Source organism: Hippopotamus amphibius, chromosome 17 (genome assembly GCF_030028045.1).
Source record: "Hippopotamus amphibius kiboko isolate mHipAmp2 chromosome 17, mHipAmp2.hap2, whole genome shotgun sequence".
In the NCBI taxonomy this organism is placed as follows: Eukaryota; Metazoa; Chordata; class Mammalia; order Artiodactyla; family Hippopotamidae; genus Hippopotamus; species Hippopotamus amphibius.
In genome coordinates this window covers 34,983,186-35,006,140 of record NC_080202.1, presented here as the reverse complement: position 1 = coordinate 35,006,140, position 22,955 = coordinate 34,983,186, and the positions used below count along the sequence as shown (strand labels likewise).

At 34.9% G+C, this 22,955-nt stretch overlaps 1 protein-coding gene across 5 annotated transcripts in view; it reads right to left on the bottom strand.

Moving 5' to 3' along the window:
* SPAG9 (sperm associated antigen 9) overlaps positions 1-22,955 on the bottom strand; it is a 147,097-nt gene that overhangs the window by 51,583 nt on the left and 72,559 nt on the right. For 4 of the 5 annotated variants that reach the window (XM_057714048.1, XM_057714050.1, XM_057714046.1 and 1 more), the window contains exons 3-5: positions 21,899-21,969; positions 16,347-16,441; positions 10,493-10,643 (exon numbers count right to left, since the gene is read on the bottom strand). In XM_057714048.1, coding sequence (XP_057570031.1) covers positions 10,493-10,643; positions 16,347-16,441; positions 21,899-21,969 — 317 coding nt within the window. Of the gene's footprint in view, positions 1-1,729; positions 1,772-2,887; positions 3,542-10,492; positions 10,644-16,346; positions 16,442-21,898; positions 21,970-22,955 lie in introns of those variants that run through there. The other variant, XM_057714051.1, reaches the window with a different exon arrangement.

Below are 22,955 nucleotides of genomic sequence, written 5' to 3'. Positions count from 1 at the left end.
CAATATTACTCAGTCTTAAAAAGGAAGGAAATCCTGTCACATGCTACAATGTGGATAAACCTTTAGGACATTATGCTAAGTGAAATAAGCCAGTCACAAAAAGAAAAATACTACATGATTCCACTTACATGAGGTATCTAAAGTGGTCAGATTCATAGACACACTAAGTAGAGTGGTAGTTGCCAGGGCTGAGGGGAGGAGGAAAAGGGGAGTTGTTGTTTAATAGGTATAGAGCTTCAGATGTACAAGACAGAAAAAGTTCTAGAGATCTGTTTCACAACGATGTGAATATTCTCAACACTACTAAACTGTATTCTTAAAATGGTTAAGATAGTAAATTTTATATGTTTTTTATATCACACACAAAAAAACAGAATAGGTGTCATTACTTTTAGCTTCACTTGAGGTACCACGGTGAAAACAATCTGGTCTTTGTGCTATTTTCCTACTGGTTTTAGATATCAGGCTAAAAGTCTATACACCTTTACAAAACACTTTCAGTTTTTCCAGTCATCAAATGCCTCATGTACCCAGTGCTGTATAGAATACATATGTCATGTGTTATCTGGCATTGCCCCATTACTATTTATGTTCAGAGAGACTATAAAGTAAGTTTACAAATATAAAAATAAATTATCCCATTAAGGACAACTTAGAAATATAGTGTTTTCCAAAGTAGCCTTCCTGTTTCATTTGAAATAAGCTAAAAAGGAGGCAAGCAACTCTGCTACGTAAGTTTGTCTTTAGCTTCAAAGATTTTAAGCCTAATGTAAGTAAAAGACAAAATTACAGAAGGTAACTAACCCCATGGATACCTACTATAACACTTATAACCTTATATTTAATTTCTATATTTACATTTCTTTCTCCCTAAGTAAAAGTTAAATGGCCAAAACACTCTTTTGATTTACAACTCTACAGCATAACAGAGTCACAAAATTCTGTGTATACAAGTATTTTCTGGAGAGCTTCATAACTTTAATTTGATTCCTAGAGGAATCTGTGACCCAAAGAAACACTGAGAAGCATAACTCTAGACACATTTAGATGAATATGTCTGGTTGTAGATGATATTGTAGGTTCAAAAAAATTTAGAGAGGCATGGATGATCTACCTCTGAAGATATTTCTGAAAAAGACACTGTTCCACTGTCATGGACCTGCTGAAGGCCTTACCATGGTTAACCCTGACCTAGTGGGTAGGAGAAAGTCTTATTTTGTCTTTACATACCCAGTGCGTAGCATATCATGCCTGACATGAAATAGGCTCAAAAGATGTTTGTTGACTGAAGCTGAATGGTGCCCTGACTGGGGCTGAACAAATCTGTTTAACTAGGGAGGCAGCCCATGGTAAAATGACATACTAAGCTATCTCCAGGATACATACAAGTTATGTACATTCTGCCCTGAGGAAGGTATTCGTGCAAAGCAAACAAGTTTTCTTACCTACAGCTGGATAAATGGAAATAGGCAGCATTTCCACAGGATTTGCTTATTATTTTCTCTCCTTTATTTCAAAATGCTGACTTTAGAGAAGGAGTAAATTACAGATTACAGTAAAGCCCTAACAACCACTGTAGAAGAAATAATTTTCTTTTTTATTTCAGTGAATAACATCAGTAGTCTTCCCAACTGAGCACTTGATGTCTTGAGAATAGCAGTTGAGGAAGTAACCAAAATTTAATCACTTCTGTTACTTTTTGCAAAATGTTTTGAAACCCCATTCTCACCTCCTGTTCTATAGCCTTCAGAGGTTCAGGACTACTGCTGACCTGGGAAGAGGGAAACATTATAAAAAGGGAAAAAATAAATCATGTATTTACTAGGTGTTAGCATATTTCTGTATCTTTGGCTTGTGCTATATCTCAGGATAATAAGATCCATCTCTCCCTTTAATCTACTTTGTTAAAATAAGGGTTTGGGGGTTTTGACTTAAAATCACCTCCTTTAAGCCTCTATTTTAAGCCATAGCATGACTCAAAAGCTACCTCTTGGGTCTTACCTTATACTAGGTCGATAAGCAGTTTATCACATAACCCTTTTTTCTATTCACACGGCTGTATGAAATCTTCCTGAAATTTATCCTAATCATCTTAAATAATTAACATAATAAATATTCCAGTTTAGGATACTTGGAATCATTGACCACACTCTTCTTCCCCCTCGCTGTACCCCATCATTTTGGAAACTGTTAGAGAATACTACCAATCGAAGAGTAACCAAGATTTAAATCATTTTCCACAGAAACATCTATTTACTCATATTCTTTATTTCTATCTGTACATTTGCTCTCTTTGAGACAGAAGTGTTTCTCTTAAACACAAAGCAACTTCAAGTTTTAAATATTCTTAGTCTGGAAATCCATCAAAGTCCTTTTGAAAGTCTAAAATACACCTGTGGTAGCTCTATTAATTCCCACAAAACAAAACAAAACAAAACAAAACAAAAACACAGATGAGCAAGGCATGATTCACTTTTTTTCTTTTTTCTTTTTAATTGAAATATAATTGACTTACAATACTATACTAGTTTCAGGTGTACAATATAGTGGTCTGATATTTTTAGACTTTACAAAATGATCACCACAATAAGCCTAAGTACTATCTGTCACCATACAAAGTTATTAAAACATTATTGACTATATTCCCTATGCTGTACATTACATCCCTCTGACTTCTTTATTTCATGAATGTAAGTTGGTACCTCTTAATTTCCCTCACTTATTTCACTCACCACCTCACACCCCCTCCCCTCCAGCAACTACCCATTTGTTCTCTGTACCTATGAGTCTATTTCTGTTTTGTTATGTTTGTTTTGTTTTTTTGAGTTCCACACATAAGTGAAATCACATAGTATTTGTCTTTCTCTGCCTGACTTTTTTCTCTTACTGTAATACGCTGTAGGTCCATCCACATTGTCATAAATGGCAAGATTTCATTCTGTAATATAGTTGGATGATATTCCATTTAATATACCACAGCATGACTCACTTTATACAAACCACACTGCCTCTTCCTTAATATTTGTTTACATGATCTTCGATTCTGATTCTCATCTTTAACTCTTTTCAACTATCATTTCATCAAAAACTGGGTAAATAACTCTCTAAATAAAAATGAAAAGATGTGAAAATATTTTTAAATGAAAAACAAAAAGCAAGCTATATAGGAAGTAGAGCATAAACCCATTTATCTTTTTTTTTTTTTAAAGGGGACCATTTTTAAAGTCTTTATTGAATTTGTTACAATATTGCTTCTTTTTTTTTTTCTTTTTAATGTTTTGGTTTTTTTGACCACAAGGCATGTGGGATCATAGCTCCCCAGACAGGGATCGAACCCACACCCCCTGCACTGGAAGGCAAAGTCTTAATCACTGGACTGCCAGGGAAGTTCCTAAACCTATTCATCTTACAAAGACATATATGAGTATGTATTATCTATGTGTGTATGTAAAGAAAAGGGTATGAAGGATACACCAACTATTCACAATGACTGAGGCAAAGGAATGGAATTTAGAGTTGGACAACTTTACATTTCTACTCTAGATTCTTTGATATTATTTTATTGTGAAATGTTATTAATATAACTTTTTTAAACACTTATTCAGCCTGCTTTCTAAAATATATGGACTCTGAGCAACTTTACAACATTTCTAGCATCTGGCATTGTGCATGACCCAGGAGACATCAAAGTTTTTTAATGCAAAAAGCAAGGTAATTTTTCTTCAACAAGAAATACTTAAAGCTATTTTTCCTATTCTAAGAGCTTGTTTAAACATTATCAATAGTGATAAATATTCATGTGCCAATTACTTCAAAAAAAGTCACATCAGAAACATAAGCTTTAAATACCACCATTTTAAAATAGTGTTGTTTATCTGCAGTTTCATCAATTTTCATTCTTAACATACACTAGCATCTTGGTCAGCACACAACACAATAAATATGTCCCAAAAAAAGGCGGGGAAATCTCATTTATTAACACCAAGAAAGAACTAATTCCATTCCCTCTTCTCCAAGCATACGTTTAAAAGGGGAGAAAGTACGTATAATTTTATTTGTCTGTTATACCTCAATAAAAATGAATAAATGAGTAAATATTAAGAAGAGTAAATCTTAACTCCCTTTTCCCTTCAAATCCCAACTGTCACCTGTGGATGATTCCTGAATTTATCTAATGAGGATGTATGTGAGTGGGAAAGTTTGTAAATAAAATTTGAAGTTACAGAAGAAATTCCTTATCCTCTGTCCCAAGCAAAACCAACATGAAATATTACAACATATAATCCACTTTTCTTAAAATTCTATTTTTATTTTACCCTACTGTACACACTAATATAAAAATAAAAAGGAGGTAAGGTATAATACAAATTAATGGAAAAACCCAACATAAGCATCAAAGGAAGAAAGGGCCTAGAAGGAGTCACATTCCAACCAATAAGCACATTAGTCCCTAGATCTTGGTTCCTAAATAATATTCTCCAATAAACAGAACTAAGGCTTCTTGGAGAAGCAATTGATTGCACAGCAGCATCAAAGAAAATACAAGAGCCTGGAGCATCTGCTGGTGTCAGGAAGGAAGGACTCAAAAGAGTATGGGCATATTGAAAGGGTATAGGATGACTCCTGAAAGAGCTCCTGATGTCCAAGGCTGAAACAATAACCTACAGAACAAAATAAAATCTATGAGTTCAAACATGAAGGAAGGAAGGGAGGGAGGGAGCAGCTCTCCCTTTCCAAAGAATTCCAGTTAATAATGTAGGATTTAGAAAATAAGAAGTAAGCATTAGAATACCACAGTAACAATTAATATAGGTAAGATTCACTGATGGACACTAAAATCGGTAAATGAAATTTTGAGGAGAAGCAGGATATTAGCACAGTCTCAAAATATATCCACCAAGATATTAATTAAATTATAAAGAGAAAAACAGTAACTTTACAGTGGAGAAATCCAATAAACACCTGCTGAACCAAGCAATCAAGGTTAATATTACCACTAAGACATTCTGTAGCATTGTGGCCAAAAATATATAACCTCAATCTAATCATAAGAAATCATCAGAGAAGCCCAACTGAGAGATATTCTACAAATGAACTAACCAGTACTCTTTAAGCCTGGAGGTCATGAAAGACAAGGAAAGGCTGAGAAACTGTCACACATTAGAAGAGACTGAGGAAACATAATTCAACGCAATCTGGGATCCTGGAGTGGATCCTGGAACAGAAAAAGAACAGCAGGAGGAAAATTGGCAAAATCTGACTACAAGTCCGTAGTTCAGCTAATGGTATTGTGCCATTGTTATTTTTCCTAGTTTTGATCATCTTACCATGGTTAGTTAACATTGGTGGATGGTGCGTGATGGGTATCATTCCCTCTGTACTATTTTTGCAAATTTTCTCTAAGTCTAAAATGTTTCAAAATGAAAAATTTTTGTTTTTAAAAAAACGAAGAGTTTTAACTGTTTTGAAATTTAAAATCACACATGCATTTTACAATAGGATCTTAAATCCCAAAAGATACAGGAGTACGGTTTAGCTACTATGGAGATTCAAGCTTGGGAAAACTAAAGAAATAGGAACAATTTAACACAAATGGAGGAGGATGGGAAATTCTTCTAAACAAGAATGCTGGCTCTGTTCAGACGTTTTCCATTTTGCATGCTAAGCACATCCCCTGACGAGTGCAGCACACATTGACCACTGGCTTTATATACCAAACCCTGCTAACAAGACCTTCTCACAGCAGTTCCACTGAAGTATTTCAAGTCATGTGGTTTTAAAAGTACTCTTTAAAACGTTCACAAGTAGGTACCAATCCAATTGCTTTTTAGCTAAAACTGTTTTTCTCAATTCTAAAAGTCACATTCTACTAATAACCAACAACCCAGGAGACTCTTTAAAGGAAAAAAATAATACTGTTTTGGAGTATATATACATATGTCTTTAGGTACATGCAGGTGCATATATACACACATAGGTGTGTACAATGTAAAATGTGTACATGTGAAACCAGATGCAATCTATGAAATCACTGCCAAAGTGATACCAACCAAGGTCTAGAAAACAGCATGAAAATTTCATGCATAGGATATTTTAAATGATATTTAAAACACTTTGTTCTCTCTCTTTCTACATTTGGGCACAAGAGAGAGATATCTGAACTCTAAACTTGTAAAGCAGTGAAGAACTTATACCACACAGCTGGTGAGATCCTTTTGGGAGGTAATTTGGTGATATTTAGCAAAATCTTAAACACATGCCTCAATCCAGCAATCCCACTTATGGGAATTATAAATACAAATATAAAATTATGCACAAGGTTATCCAATGTAGCATTGCTTGTAATAGCAAAAAATTAGGAAAAACTGAGGTGTCCTGTCAATAAAGTAGATTTTAATGGCAGTTGGGATATGCGATCCCTTTCCCTCGGCCCTTTCTCTACAATTCTGATATATCACTCACCTTCCTTCACTCCCTCGTTTTCAATTTTTTTTTCTTTTGGACTCCTCTTCTAAGCACACAAAAAATCCAGTCTCTCCCATTCTAAGAGTACTTTTCCCCTCACCCTGCCAACTGAAGATATCCTTTTACTTTCCTCCCACTACAACCACCTTTCTTGAGTAACATACACTTTCTGTTTCCTCCTTTCATGAATATAATTCAGCTGGATGAACAACCTTACCTTAACATTTTTGCCCACTTCCACCCTGGCATTTTTATAATAAATTTTCAAAAGAAAATGTCATTTAACATAAGACGTTCCTTTTTACCAATTTTGCTAGTAGCCCCCTCAGTAAGAAATTTCTGTTAATGATACAATATAAAGCTCCTCTGCTTTCTCGCCTAAACTAGATTTGAGGACCATCAAAAAGGTGTCAGGTGAAGCTTCATGTAAGCTGTGGCATTTAGATTGGCCTTGAAAGAATACTTTGGTGGTAACCTAAGCAGGATACAAATACATATGTAGGAAAACTATATAGAAAAGCAACTGGACGCAAAGGTGTGGAGTTCAGGAAAAAGGTCAAGGTCAGAGATTCAAATCTGTGAACGCTGATGGGTGGATTGTATTTACAGATATAAAACTTGAGCTATCCAGATTAAGCAGAGGAGAGGGCTAAGCTGTAAGCCCTAGAGAACTCCAACATTTAGAGGTGCAAAAGCAGCAATGGAAAAGGACCTGCGAAGAAAACCAGTTAGAGAGAGTGCACATGCTCACTCACACTTGCACAAGAGCAATTAATATCCTGGGAGCAAAGTGAAGAAGGCATTTCAAGAAGCAAAAAAGTATTCAAATGTATCAAATGCTGTTACAAGGAGGGTGGGAATGAGAATTTTCCATCATACTGTTTAGAAAGACGGATATTTGGGGTAATCCTGAAAAATGGCACATTTGGTACAGTAGGTAGGACTGAAGTCTCAGAGGAATGGGATGAAGAGGGAAAAAAAAACAAACATTCTTCAAACATGCCAAAGTTTGTTCCCACCTTGGGGTCTTTACAGATGCTATGTGATTGTCCTGAAACACATATTCCTCTGGACCTTTCCATGCACCTGTACATCCTTCATTTCAGGGCACAAGTCACTACCTCCAAGAGGCCTTCCTTTACCAGCCTAAAATAAGTACCCCTCCTTATTAATTACTCCCTAGCCCCTTACTTTGCTTTTTAAAAATAGTACATAACACTACTTGAAATTCCATGATTTCATTTATTTATCTGTTGATTTCCCCCACAGGAATACAGTAAGTAAAGGAATAATATGTACAAATACTTCTTTTTAAGAACAACTTGTATATTTTCCTAGGTGCATCAGTCCTCGCAGATTTCCCAGTACAGCTGTCCCTTGGTATCTGCATGGGATTGTTCCAGGACTCTCTGTGGATACCAAAATCTACAGATGCTCAAGTCCCCTATATAAAATGGTATAGTAGACCTGAAGATATAACCTTATTGACTACAACTCTCTCACAGTGAGAAATCTACAATAAAGCAATAAAAAAGGTCTATAACTTTACAATCATGGCAAATCTCCTTTTCTGCCGTTCTTCTACCACAGAGTTTCCCTGTAGTTCTGTTTCCTTGGTTATAACCTATCATGTGTTTTTCTCACAAAACATTTTCACCTTAACCTTACCTCACAGAAAAACTGTGCTAGTAAAATTAATATTACTTAAAATTCTCACTTTCAATCTTTCATAACAAAGGCAAAGCATATCCTAAATATAGCTAGGTCATCCCCAAAGTTCTCAGAGAAATGAAAGTTGAAGAACACCTTACATTAGAGATGATCTAGTCCAACTCCTGTCAGACATGGAAACCAAGACTAGTATGTATGTTCAATGCAATCCACAAGTGAATTCTAAACCCCTGACTCCCAGGCTTTTGTAAAGTTAGAGAAAGACATCTGACTAATAACAAGGGCTTAGGTAAACAGTAAAATTCACCCTAATTATGAGACATATTTCATGAACTGGACTTTCACCATTTCGTAATGTACCATTCCATTCCCAGAAATCTTTCTGCTGAGCCTTTATCTCATTTACTGGTTCCCTGTCCAGAGTAGAGACAGACTGGAATTTACTTTAGAAACCTCTCTGGGGAATACTTGCCTTAAGTATTCTAGGGAGGACAGAAAAAACTCCCCCATTTAACTTCATATTAATAATCTGTTAATCAGTTTATAACCTGTCAGTAGAGTTCTGTCACAGCATGTCACTGGATTAAATAACAATCTTCTCTTTAAGGTACCTTTTTGGATAGTAGTTAAAACATAGTTACCATATGGTATACACTTTTGATGTACTACAAGTATCCCTCCTACTTAATTTTGTTTTGGGAAAGGGAGAAGGCAAGTAGACGATTGAGAGTGGGGTGTTTCAGAAGATCTATTAAACCAACAGGTAGGCTAAAAAAGTCAGTGTGGCTGTAGGAGTAAGAATGAGAGAATTTCCTAGTGGCATCACTGTGGACTGATACTGAGCAGCTGCATAATTACCTTCTAATAAATTGAGCAAAAAAGAAAGAAGGGGGAAAAGGTGAGGTTAGGCCTACTGTTAAAAATACTTCTCAGTGGGAGCAAAGCTATGAAATATTTATTGACTGCTTACTGTTTTGAGCACATTTCAAAGGTCAATGAAATGATTCTAAATGCCTTTACTTACTAGAGCTGAGAAACAGACCATTTATATTATCTCAAAAGTATTTCTAACATCTAAAACAATTCATTTGACAAACATGTTCTGAGTGACCATTATGTGCTGGTAGGCACCTTTTCTAAGTGCTAGGGGCATAGCACTAAACAAACTGTGTGGATTTTATGTTCTTAGTGGAGAGAAATAAAGTAAATAAGTAAATGACTTCGTATTTTAGAAGCATCATAAGAGCTATCTAAGTACTTAAACCATGATAAGTAATTTGGAGAAAAAGAGACCAGAAAAAGAAGATAAAGATATAAGTAACTCAATTGTATTCACTGTAGGTGGCCTATTTGTTTTATGACAGAGTAGATCTTCTAACGTAACAAGGTTCCTTTATAATCAATGTTCCCTTTATAAACATTCCACTTTATAAGATACAGACTGTAACAAAATATTTTTAATTATTAGTATATCTCTACTCTTAGAATATATTATTATTTTTATTTATAACTTATTTGTGACAAGTTACTGGTCAAGAATATAATCTATAATGAACTGACATTGGGCCTTTTTAGCTACACACAATGCACTTTTGGATATCACTTTACGAAGGTTTTGAGGAAGGTATCGTGTTCTGTTTTGTTTTTTTAAGTGAAGCCCTACTAAATTGTGAAGCTTCACAACAGTGAACCAAGGACTTCAGGTGGCAATAATTTTCAATTCTAAAAAACATAATTAGGTTCACTGCTTACCCCATCCTAAATTTATATAATGTAGATCAAATAGAAATAGCCAAAATCAAATAGAAATATTGGTCATTAGTATGACAATCAAGATGTAACAATGCTTGATTCTGTTTTTCCTATATAACTTGAAAAGAAAAAGTATAATAAAAAACTAAAACTCTTCGGAAAGAGCTCATTTCCAATTTAAAAAAGGCATTAGAGGGCTTCCTAGGTGGCGCAGTGGTTAAGAATCTGCCTGCCAATGCAGAGGTCACGGGTTCGATCCCAGCTCCAGGAAAATCCAACTAAGCCCGTGTGCCAAAAAAAAAAAAATGAAACACTAGAAATGTTTACATGGGGCTTCCTAGGTGGCGCAGTGGTTGGGAATCCGCCTGCCAATGCAGAGGACATGAGTTCAATCCCTGCTCCAGGAAGATCCCACATGCCGTGGAGCAGCTAAGCCCGTGAGCCAAAAAATAAAAAATAAAAAATAAAAATAAAAAAGGCATTAGTACAAACTAAAATGTATACATATTATTTCATTTTATTGTGTTCTGGTTATCTAGCACTTCAATTTGGATAAGAAAGTTTATAAAACATAAATTGAAGATTTTCATAGAATAAAGCTTACCTTCAGGCTGGTATGAGAACGTGGTTGACTTAATTCCTGAAATTTCCATTGCTCTGATCCAGGGGTCTCGCCACCTTTCTGAGTGTCAGGTGTAAGCAGTCCATCTCCAGCAGGTAATGGAAAAATCCCTAATGATATAGGGCGTTCTTTTCTATTTGGAGAGGGGAGCAAAATTAAGCATTAATTCGTTTTTAATTTTTATTCTTCACCACTGTAATAATAAGCCTGGGCTGTCACTGCTTTAGAATTATCACTCTTAAATAATACTGTCTGCCTGTCTGAACAAGTAGACTTACCAAAGAGAAAGGACAGAGTCTCAGAAGTTAAATTAGCCCCAAGAAATCAACTATGAAAGGTAGTAAAGAAAAATAGTTTAAGTTACTTGTCCAGGAAGTAAATCTTATTAAATTACTTATTATGAGTTCCTTGCCCAGGAAGCAGTCCGTGGTGTGGTTTCAAAGCAGGAAGAGCTGCTACAGCTTCATTCATGCTTAGGTCAGCCCTAGGGAACCTGCAAACTTCTCCTGTAGAAGTGAGCCCAACTCCTGCTTCTAGACTTCCCAATTCCTCATATTAATCCCTAGATATTTACCCAAGCCTCTTCAGGGTATGTCTTTTTTGCCTAGCAGAAAATCAATATATGGTCTAAATCAGGGCTACTGATTAAATGGTAAAAAGAACAGTGGACAAAAAAAAAAATATTGCCTGCCATTTAGCCATCAGCCACTACACCCACTACAGCCTGAGGGGAATTCAGGGTGGAGAAAAACAGGATACTGATGAATATCAAAGGAATAATTTCAATGAGTGCAGATGCCTGCCTCTTCCCATACACAGAAAAGCACTAAAATCATTAACTTGAGATGTATGTCTTTTGTGATTAGCAGAAATCTTTTGATGTTCCACTCTATGTTGTTTTTTGTTTTTTTCCCAGCAAAAACTGCTATATATCCTGGTTCCTCCCTTTGCCTGTTTGGAACAGTTCCTCAGAGCTGAGAGCCTGCCCTGCTGGGCTACAGTCCTTAGTAATGTCCCTGAATAAAACTTAATTCTCAGCTTTTAGGTTGTGTGTGTGTGGTGTTTTTTTATTTTTATTTCCCCTCACCCAGAGTTTTGCCCCTCAAAGTAGGAAAGCTGTATTTTTCTACAGAACCAACATATGAGATCTTTTCCACCACAGTACGTATGAGAAAACAACTGTCAGTTTTTCCAAACAAGGCAGCCAAAAAATTCTATGAAAGACTGTAGAGCTTCCAATGCTTTGTGGGAAATTTCAGAGTTTCAATTTTAATAATAGAATTTTAACTAGAAACACGTCCTTTGTTAATGCAAAGGACTTTTAGAGGGCAGAAACAAGCCTGGGTCATCCTGGGTCATTAACTCAAATGGAAATTAAGCAAGAAATGAGGCACTAAAGGTCTGGAACCATAGCGCTACGGTAAAAATGTAAGTTAGAACAGAAAAACAGAGGTTATAAATAAAAGCTGGAAAATATTCAGTTTTGTTAAATAAGCCTTTATTCTATAAGCTTATTTTTATACCAAGAAACTTAAGCCACTTTTGAAATGTGCCCTCACTGAACACAAAGGGTACTCTGCTTTCATTCCCGATAACAATCAGAAAGAATTAGTACAACTGTCAAACACGTTCTTAAAGATTAGGTGAAGCAAAAGTGTTGAGAAATTGCATTTTATTAAAGTTGTATGCACAAAGAAATAAAACAGGGCTTTATCAGAGTGATTAGTTACTCATCACTTCTTCACACTTGGGGTACTTTTCCTATTTGATTTGGGAGGAAAATTCAAAGGCACATAGGTAGCATAATAAAAGGCTAGATTTTAAAACCAAATCTAAGTTGTCTCCAAGACCTGCCAGAACAACCAAATAACAAAGTAGTCAGCTATTCTGTTTATACCAGTTACTCCCAAATGTTGGTTCAGCAAAAACAGTTTGTTAAGTCCACAGTGAAAAGAGGCATTATTTATTATATCTTTACTGGATAATACAGAACACATTATACACATACATGTTTCCACATATCATAGAACCTGTTCTTCCTTGAGAATGCCTCACCCCTTTGCCACATCTTCTCTGCTTGATTTTAAAATGCTCTTTATTTCATCAAATGATGGTGACAATGATAGGAAATTTTGGGTAGGGAATGTATTTTAGGAACTGAATACTTATTTCTTAACATATCTTAATGACTTCAGCAAAAAAAGTGACCAGGAATTTAATCAGATGGAATTTAATGGAAAGCTCTCTAACCCCAAATGCAAAGAAAGATAATACAGACTTCATTCGAATTCATCACACTGCCAACAGAAATCAAATTACAGGCCAGTCATGAGAACTATCTTCCTTTATGAATGACAACACAATCATTTTCATCCATGTCAAATACTGGAAAAGTGTTAAAATTACTGGGGGAAGGAGTCACCTGTGGATCCAAGTTTTACTTTCCTACTCCTGTTAAATACTAAATCTACAATCCAAAATATAAGTAGAATTCAAACCTTTATACTGCTTTTATTTATCCTTCAAAAATTGCTCTACAGGGAGGGAATTTTTCTTCAGAGATTGATAGCTGTCAAGAGGGTCAGTGATGCTCTAGGTTATATTGTTCCAATTCTGGAAAAATTGTGTTACTACACACATCTCTTCCCTCCTTTTTTCACTGATAAACTACATAAGACTTGGTGGGGGAGGGAGAAGGACATGTAATTATGCATGTTAATTAGAGTCCTATTTTCAAAAGGAAATTCTGGAAAGTGAGCATTAGTTCTGTACTATACTGGTATGCACGCTTGATACTACATGCATTAAATGCTTTAGTAAAACTCACAGAAGAAACCACAGAATGAAATGTACGTGTGCAAATATCAAGTGGCCAATTTAAACCCCAGGTGTTTCAATATGCTATTATCGTCTAGAAACAAAGCTATCATCAGCTATCAGAATCCTTGTTACATATTTTTTTAAATTGCCACATATCCATTTTTAATTGGTTATTTAAATATTACCTTATGTGCATAAATAATTTTGCAAATGTTTTGAAACTGCTTTTTTATTCCCATTTAAAACAATCATTAATAAAATCTACTCTACATATGCATAGAAAGCAGTAAAAAGATTACATTTGTTCAACACTCACCTGTGGCAAGCACTGAGATTTATTTGCATTATCTCATTTAATCTTCATAAGGAAACAGGAATTATTTTCCCTGTTTTCAGATTAGGAAAAGTGACACTCAGAGACTTCAGGCATTAGTAATCAACAGAAATGGTATTCAAAGTCAGGCCTGTTTTGACTCCAAGACCCATGTACTTTCTACTTCTTGACAATTTAATCTTAATATTAAAGACTTTGATATCTTTGTTCAGTCAGATCAACAGCAACTTTTATGTCAAGGAACTTTTTAATTTAATCATAAACTATTTTATGAATAGAGTTAAAACAGTTTTGCTAAAAATGGAGTAAATATAAGTGACTATGAAAATTACTTATTAATTTACAATATATCTTGCATCTGGTTAAATACAAAATAATCATCTCACTTTTTTTTAAAATGACCCAATGAGGTAAGAACCTCAGAGGCGGAAACTCGGGCACAGAGATTAAGGAACTTGCCAAAGGTCCCACAGTTCACATATGGCAGAGCATTTTTAGCTAGGCAGTCCAACTCCAAACCTCTTACCCACTGCACAGCACTGCATGGCACAGCATAGCACAGCACTGGCTTCTTAAATGGAACTGAAACCTAAGACAGCCCTTTAAAACTAAGCTTATTTTAATAGTCTATATGTTCTTGAGTTGAGGTATTTTTCAATTTCCTAAAAGTCTATACACAAATCCTTTATGTACTAAAATATACACAAGTAATAAGATTGCTCCCGATTTTTATAATATCAGGGAAAAAAAAAAAAAGACCAAGTACCTAGTTTTAAGACCATAGATGAAATTTAATTTCTGGCCCTTAAACTAATGTTGAACATGAATGGACCTATGAATAAAAAAAGAACACACAAGGGAATTTACTACTTTAATTCACCTTACTTTCTTTAAGACCACAATTAGGAGTTGAATTTTAAGTAAACATTTACATAATAAAAGCTATACACTATGAACCCTCATTTAAAATGATGCACAAGGCAGAAATCTCAGCAAATCAGATAGTTTTAGTTTGATGAGTAAGAAACCAAAACATTAAACCTCTAAAATACAGAAGATGGTTCTTAGAGCTTGCAAGTAGAGTGAACAGCAGAAAAGCTAGAGATTAATGACCACCCCCACAAGCAGGCATGGATATTTGTCACCCAAGTCTGCAAAGAAAGGGCAACATCTGACAAAACAATAGTGAATAGGCTTTGTAAAGCTTTCACAACTTTGATGTGTAAATAACCAGGGGAAAAAATGAATTTCTTGTCCTAAAAGGTTTAAATTCTTTCACTTTAAAATATATTTTGTTTTGGGAGCAAAATATTTAAATTGTCAGTTCCCATGAGCTGCTATCAAAAATTGCAAAAACTGCAAAAAGGAAGCCTGAACCTCCGACAAAGTACAAATGGAACAAAATAAACACCTATGGCCTATGTGTAATCAACTACAAGTCCCACCATAAAAGATTATTTGTTCCTAAATGCTCAGATGCTAAAGGAAGAGGTTGTATAAATTTAGACCCGATGCTCGACTCCTGCTCTCCCTTTACTCTTCGAACATTCTGCTTAACAGAAGACCACACTGACCTTGTACTTCTGTATAAGTACAATCTGAAAATCCTTTTCTTAAGTCGGTGCTTTCCAAACACAAAGCCATATCCCTAAGTGATAGCCTATAAATTACTATAAATAAGAATAGAAATCTTAGCTTCAGGCCATCTTCCATTGTTTCAATCTGTAACAGAAATGGTTACAAAGAAGACCCTTGAAGCTAAAAATGCAAGAAAAACCAACTAAACAGGGACTTCTAAGAGAGACTGAAGTACCTGAGTATCCTTGGTAGGTTCTGCGTCAGAGCTGGCACTCCGGTAGAAATAGAAAAGTGCACAAGCAGCAAAACAGAGAGAGATACTAAGATAGCAGAATTAATGACCACCGCCCCGCCAACAAAGCCAAACACAAACAGCAGCATGCATCCAGGACTCATGGCGCTGTGCTGGCATGGTGAAACACCCGAACCAGGAGGCCTACACGGGGGCCAAAGGGGTATCTTTGTAGTGAGAATTTGTCATTCAGCTGCTGCCACAAAAACAATGCCATCAGCAGCAGCTTTTCACTCCATCCTGCAGCAGCTCCGAAGCGATGACGTCATCCCGCTCGCCCCACCTCATAACCATAGAGCTGCTGCTTCTAGCATTTATGCAGCAATCCAGAGCAACGGCCAGCCTATTAACTATTTTCCTCTCCACTAGGAGTCCTGGCTTAGCTCATTGGCTACAATGCTTGGAGATCTACATAATTTATTCACACTCCTACATCAAACAGAAGTCTAGCTAACCCTTTCAAACATGCCTGTAGCAAAAGGGACTTTTAAACCAATTATACAGGAGAAATAAAGTTTTTTCAGCATTCTCACAAATCAAACAATTTTAAACCTAGTGCAATCTTCATTAAGTATCAGAAATCAATCAAAATACCTCGATATGTTGCTTATATGGCATGGCTCACCATCACCTTTTCATTAGTGAAAGCTGCTCTGTTTTTCTATGCTACTCTCTCCTATAACATTCCAACTACAGTAGAGAGCTTTTTGAATCAGCCTAACTATTGTTCCAGGATTAAAGACCAGAGAGAAACAGAAACAAACAGATTTAGTTCACTTCTTCCCAAGGAAAAAATGTATAAAAAAGCTTACCTAATTCTACTATGAGCTGTGGACTCTAGTTGATCACTCCCTGAGAGCTGATGAAGTTTTGTTCTTTCTAAGTGTTCCATATAATTATGGATCATCTATTTTGAAGAAAGAAAAGAATACACAAAATTTTAAGACTAAAACCTGGAATAAAAACATACTGTTTTAACAAGGGAAACGTTTTAATATAAATTTCTTATTTATCAGACTACCCATAGTTCTATGTAAGAGAATATTAAGGATGAAATTTTCTTTTAATGGCAAAAGAATAAGCAAATGCTTACATTTAAGGATGCTAGTGTCCACAAAAGTAGCCAACATCTTGCTTAGCATGGAAAAAAAATTTTTTTTACAAGATGTAATGCTATTAAATAATTTTGACATAAGTAACACAAATTAGGATATAGGACACTGGGAAGGAATTGACAAGAGATTACTGGTTAAAAGTGATAGAAGGCATCTGAGAAATCCATTACTAAAATGGGAAACAACAAAGAAATTAACATGAAAACGAGAAGAAATCACACCCTTATTTTTCTCCATTTTATAAAAGATTCATATAAAGGTCATTTTCAATTTAATTTGATACCAAGATGTTTACTTCTTTTGTCTACAGATTTAGTTCAAAGAATGCTAAAATATTCTCTCTTTTGTTTGACCACTAATTTAGTGGTATCATTACTTAATATAATTATATAATAATAGCAGCAAACCAAAACAATGGAAAAATCAGAGCACTTTGACTGAGTCGTAGATAAGGAACCATCAGACAAGCTGAATATAGAAGTGAAAACTTCGAGAATATCAAGTATATAACCTGTCAAGAAATTTTACAGTCTGATTTGATTCTTGATAAACTATAGTTCCATAACTTTTAAGAAACCCAAATCTGGCATTAAAACATGTAAAATGCAACAAATTTCAATCACAAAATCAGAAAGCCTTTGCTAGACACTGATATGATAAGAATAGGAAAAAAATGAGTAAGAAAGTTCTGTTAGCAATTTAAAGAAATGTAAACATTAGGTGTAGGCAAGAAAAGGTGACTATTTCTAGAATTCTTAAAACTATAGCATGGAATAGCTTTGTAAGCTGCTAAACTTTAGCTGTATGAAGATGGGTTTCAATTTCAATACAATTTAAAATGTGCATATTAAAAGGATAACTACTGAAAGAAACAAAATTTTAAACAAATATTTAAAATTTATTTTTAAAAAGCATGCTTTTGTTGGGAGTTCCCTGGTGGTCTAGTGTTTAGGATTCGGTGCTTTCACTGCCATGGCTGGGGTTCAATCCCTGGCCGGGGAACTGAGATCCTGCAAGTAGTATAGTGTGGCCAAATAAAAAAATAATTTTTAAAAGTATGCTTTTGTTGTGAAAATTTTACTTGGCATGTGTGCATAATACAAAAATTAAGTATGTAAATCAATTTGAAAGTGGTATTTACTTCAAATAAACAAAAAGTTGAACTCTGATGCATGAATAAGATGGGTGATTCTATCAAATCAAATAAAAAAGAATCAATCAGGCTGTTCCCCAATTAAAGCTAGCCCAAACAAGAAATGTATCAGGCAAAGAAAAATGAATATAGAATCATATGGATATGGTATATGAAGCATTTTCAAAACTTTTAAATTTATATACTTTTAATTTTAAATTTCAAGATTTTCTCTTTACCACCATTTAAAGAACCGTTCTGCAGAAATATAGTTTTTGTCTTTGTGTCAATAAGTCAGAAATAATGAGCTATTTCCTTCTTATATCAGGGAAAACTTTAAGGGAAAAAATTCAAATGAGACTAGTATAACAAAGTGATGGTTGGGCCAAATAGATATCAATTTAAATTTTGAAAAGATTTTAGAAAATCTAAATTGAATCTAATTGAATTCTTTTATAATGGAGAGTAATTATCTAAATTTGACTTATTCAAATGGAAGAATCTAAGTTTCTGTAAGCATTCAAATGAACAAACTGCTCCCCTAGATTGCTTTTATAATAATCTACTGATACTTATTCAATATTAAAAAATCAAAAGATTAAATAAAATGCAAAGATACAGAATCAGTTTTACCCCCAAATAGTCCACTTTATAGACTGATTCTTGTCTTAATGAATAAGTTAAAAAATTTTTTAATTTAGATGTTGAATTCCAAACCTTCTTCAAATAACTCATCCCAAGTAACTACTTCTGACATTCCAAAATGGTCTACATAATGAAATTGGTTTCAGCCCAATTAAACTAGCATTTAATAGGACAGAAAAACAACAACAAAATGACAGTTAATATTTATTGAGTACCAACTACAAATCAGCCAGTTCATGCACAGCCATTGTTTCAATTAATCGTCACAACAATAATGATTTTCTAGATAAACTCCAGTTTAAGCAGATTAAAATAACTTGCCCAATTTGAACAGCTAGTTAATGATTAACTGTGGTTTGTCATTAGCTAGCTGGCTTTGCGGTCAGAACTCAGGTCCACATGACTCAGTCATCAGAGCAGTTAAGGACGCATGGTGTTTCTGCCCTTTCAGTCAATTCTGGAGGCAGGCAATGAGCTCATTGTCCTTTCTTCCTCACACCCACAAGAAAACCCTACATCCTAAAGCATTTCCTGACGTCTAAAATAAAATATGCACTATATTCTCCACACACACAAAAAGTAGAACTAATAAATTGTACATAACAATGTAAATTTTAATTACAGGGCTTCACAGAGTAGCTCTGGTTTTTTATAAAAAACTGAGTAGGGGGCAATGCTGCCAGATAGAAAAGAGAGGTAAGAGAGTAAAATAAGATATGCTTTAGATAACCTGCTGTTGGGTACATCAGTCCCCTCCCTTCTGACTTCAGAACTGCAACTCTCATTAATTCACACATATTCAGGAGTCAATTCAGCAACAAGTAGCTGTAGTCATGAAGAAGGATCCCAAGCACACTGTTTGGAACATCCCAACTGCTCCCCCCCCCACAAAGAAATCTTCACAGAAGAGGCTGACTGTGAGCTTTGGCTAAAACTGAAATGCAAGACAACAGTTATTAGAAAAGCAAGGCAAAAATAGAGGTTTTGGAGACAAGTGACATGAATCCTTTTAATTCTGTTGGCCTTGAATCTTTTCCATATGCACCTCAAAATCCTGTAAGTATATCCACAAAGCCACTATTCTTAAAGTGGTTGAGATGGCATAAAACAAAGAGGCAAAGAAAATTTTCTAGTGCATTTAACAACCATGTGTTTCACAATCTAAATTCATTGAAAATTCAGGCAAGGGAATCAGACAGATCTAGGTTCAAAGCCAGTCATATACTAGCATCGCATTTGAGAGAAATCACTCCATCTTCTCTTTCTAAACTTCTGTAAAATGGGGGTGGATGATAAGAATTTGCTCAGAAGATGAGATTTTTGGTGATTAATATAAGAGTATGTATATTTCTTCTACTGCCCTCTTTAAGGTATGTCTTCTTTTAAGCAAATTCAGTAATTCAGCAAATTCAATAACTATTCTCTAATCAAATCCAAAATTACACAAAGAGCCAGAGATTTCCCTTAAGCAGCAAACAATGTGTTTGATTTTTTTTAACAACTTTTTTGTATGCCTGTTAGAAATAACAGTGGAAAGATGAAGGTTAAATCCTTCAGAGTTCTTTTCCCAAGGTTTTCAAAATTTACCTTTAAAGGACACCTAGTTCTTTAGGATTGGATAGCTATTTATAATTGCTAATTGAATTGTATTTCTAGTACAGGTGTATAAACACAGAAAAATGTGGGCTAGAGTAGAACAGACCCACATTTTAAAGCAGCCATATCTGTGTTATATAAACCTTCCTTGAGGCAGAGTGAAACACAGAGAGCCTGTCAGGGCAGAGGATAGAAGATGCTTATGTCTAAGGGACAGGACCCTATGAAAATGCTACATATGAGATCTGCCTTGGTTATTACACAGGCCCAACTCTCTGCCTTGGTATTTAAGATTTTCCTGAGATTTTTTTTTTTCTTCCTGGACTGTGCTTCTCTGAAGGAACAGAAACAGAAAAATTATTGTATCTTTTCATTTGAAATGAAGATGTCAGGTTGTTTTTTCTACTGGAACACATCTTCACTTTTTCTAAATACATATAGGAGAGAAAAAATGAAATTATACTTTACAATAATTTTTTAAGATGCCATATATTTTATATATATTTCAATTTAACAATCCTCAATGATTACAAAGGTTAAAACTTCGATGAAAAAACAAAATGATTATTCATTATTCATCACCATCAACTATTTATGGCACATAAATCTATTTCTCCAAACATTTATAATTTTCAGCACTGATAAGCACTACCAGTACAGGGCATTGTTCAGGCACTGAAATGAATGGTGTGAAAAAAAACAGCAATAGACTTTCAACAATCAATTGTTTTTTAACACTCTTAATATCTACCAAATACCATCTTATTAAGAATGTGGTTATTTTTGACATACTGAAAAGGCTACTGTGTAACCTGTTTTCCCAGAGCTCTATGGTTCCAGACCTCTGTGCCAATCTTTTTCCTTTATCACTAAATATCAATTTTGTGACACTTCATGCTTGGTGTGTGACTTTGTAAGCTAAAACAGAAATAAGCAAGGAAGAAATTCCAACACCTCCCAAGAAAGTGTTAATAAGCACGCTACTCTCTAAAGCAAATGAAACTGAGTACAGTGGGGTTTTATATTCCTTAAAAGCAACAATATAGGTCCCTACCAGAGGCAGGATAAGAGATCACCCAAACTAGTGGAAAATGGAAGCTAAAGACTGGAACCACCTGTATCATGGGGAAAGGGTGGACTAGAAAGGAAAAGAGAGCAATTATTTTTTTTTTTATGTAACAGTTCACGAGTCTATGAAAATTCTATTTATTTAGGTATATGGACCTCAGAATGACCACGATACACAAAAACAATTTTCACATTAAGGAGATAGAAACAAAGGCAACATATAAAAGGCTGACAGAGAATCATAAAAAGAAGGTTAAAAACGCCTCAAGTATATTTTCTACCTTGCTTTGAAGAGATTATGTGCTAGAGTTGTTAATCTAAAATACTGAAATTTCATGCAGAAAACCTGTTTCAGTCATTATAATTTATTTGTTATGAGTTTAATGCAAATAAGTCCTTTATACTGTATCATAAATGTAGAGACTCTGACCAACAATTTATCAATCCATCATTTCCCAAAAGTAACAAAATAAATTATACCAATTCTTTCATACTAGTATCACATATACTTTTTATTATGAACATGTTAAGTAATCACTTAACCAGCCAAAGACACAAGTATTGGAATTGCCTTAATAATGACATTATTCTGTGACACAATAATTCACCACATGAAAAGTTAATGCCAGATAAAAGATATTAAAAGTCAACATGTGGTAACTAAGTCAATGCTACATGAAATTTAGTCTTCTCGAAATAATCCCCAAGGATCATACTAGCTGATTTTCAAAGAAAAATTAAGACACATATTCTAAGATTAATCTCTTTATCTCAATATTAGCATGGTAAGAACAACCTAGAAACCCACCTCAGTGTGTCTCTGATGTAATGCATTATATTCCTTCTTCAGTTCTGCTTCTCTTTCTTCAAGTCTGCTAACTGAAATTAAGATACATACACTTAATCAAAACAAAATATAAGAAATTTACTTGAAAATTCTATCTTTAAAACTTGGAATGGGTTATCCATAATCCTCGATAACTTCAGGACTTATTCCTCCATATGAAATTCTTCACAAAGCTAGTGACCTCATTGCATCATCCTTAATAAGACTTTTGGAGAGGGAATAAACAGAATTTTTTAAAAACTAAACATTCAATTGCTTCTCCTAATATGTATATGTTTATCAGGTCATCTCCATCTAAGTAGGTTTTTCACATGATAGAGAATTACCTCTTTGAAAAACACTTTACAAATCTCCTCACAGAAGTTTTGACCTGGGACCAGGGCCCAAATCATTCATTTCTAATATTATGCCAGCTCTTTTTCACTACTGAGCAGTATGTGAACATGTCACTGTTTAGAAGTACTTTCTCTACTTCAGGTCTTAATTTCAGGGACTCATTTTCTTTTATTTAGCTCCCTCTGCTGATGGAGTTCGTGCGAGCCACCACGTGGCTCATGGAACACAACTTTGATATTTATTTTAAAGAAGGTTTTAGATCCTGAGACATAGAATGTCAGGACAGGATGTCACAGGAAAGAATGGTATCAGAGAGGAATGATTCTGAGAGAAGATGGAATCCAAGCAGGACCACAAAGAAATTACAGTACCCAAGATAGTGATAAGAGTATAGCAGACAGGCACTGTTACCACAGAGAAGGGAACACAAAACCGTGGAGGTGGCGAGGCAGAGGGGAGACCAGCCAGCCTGGAAGTGCCCATTCTGGTGCTGGGGAGAAGTAAAGCTGGTGCTAAAGGAGCTTGTCAAGATACTCATTTAACTCTGTCTGAAAGCATGAGAGCAGTTGGAAATGTTCTCTTGGTATAAGGCTATCTGTAATGTTCTCTCTTATGCAAGGCTGTTTGTAAGTGACAGCCAGTGACTGTGTCAGCTGGCTATAGAATTAACTACTATGAATTA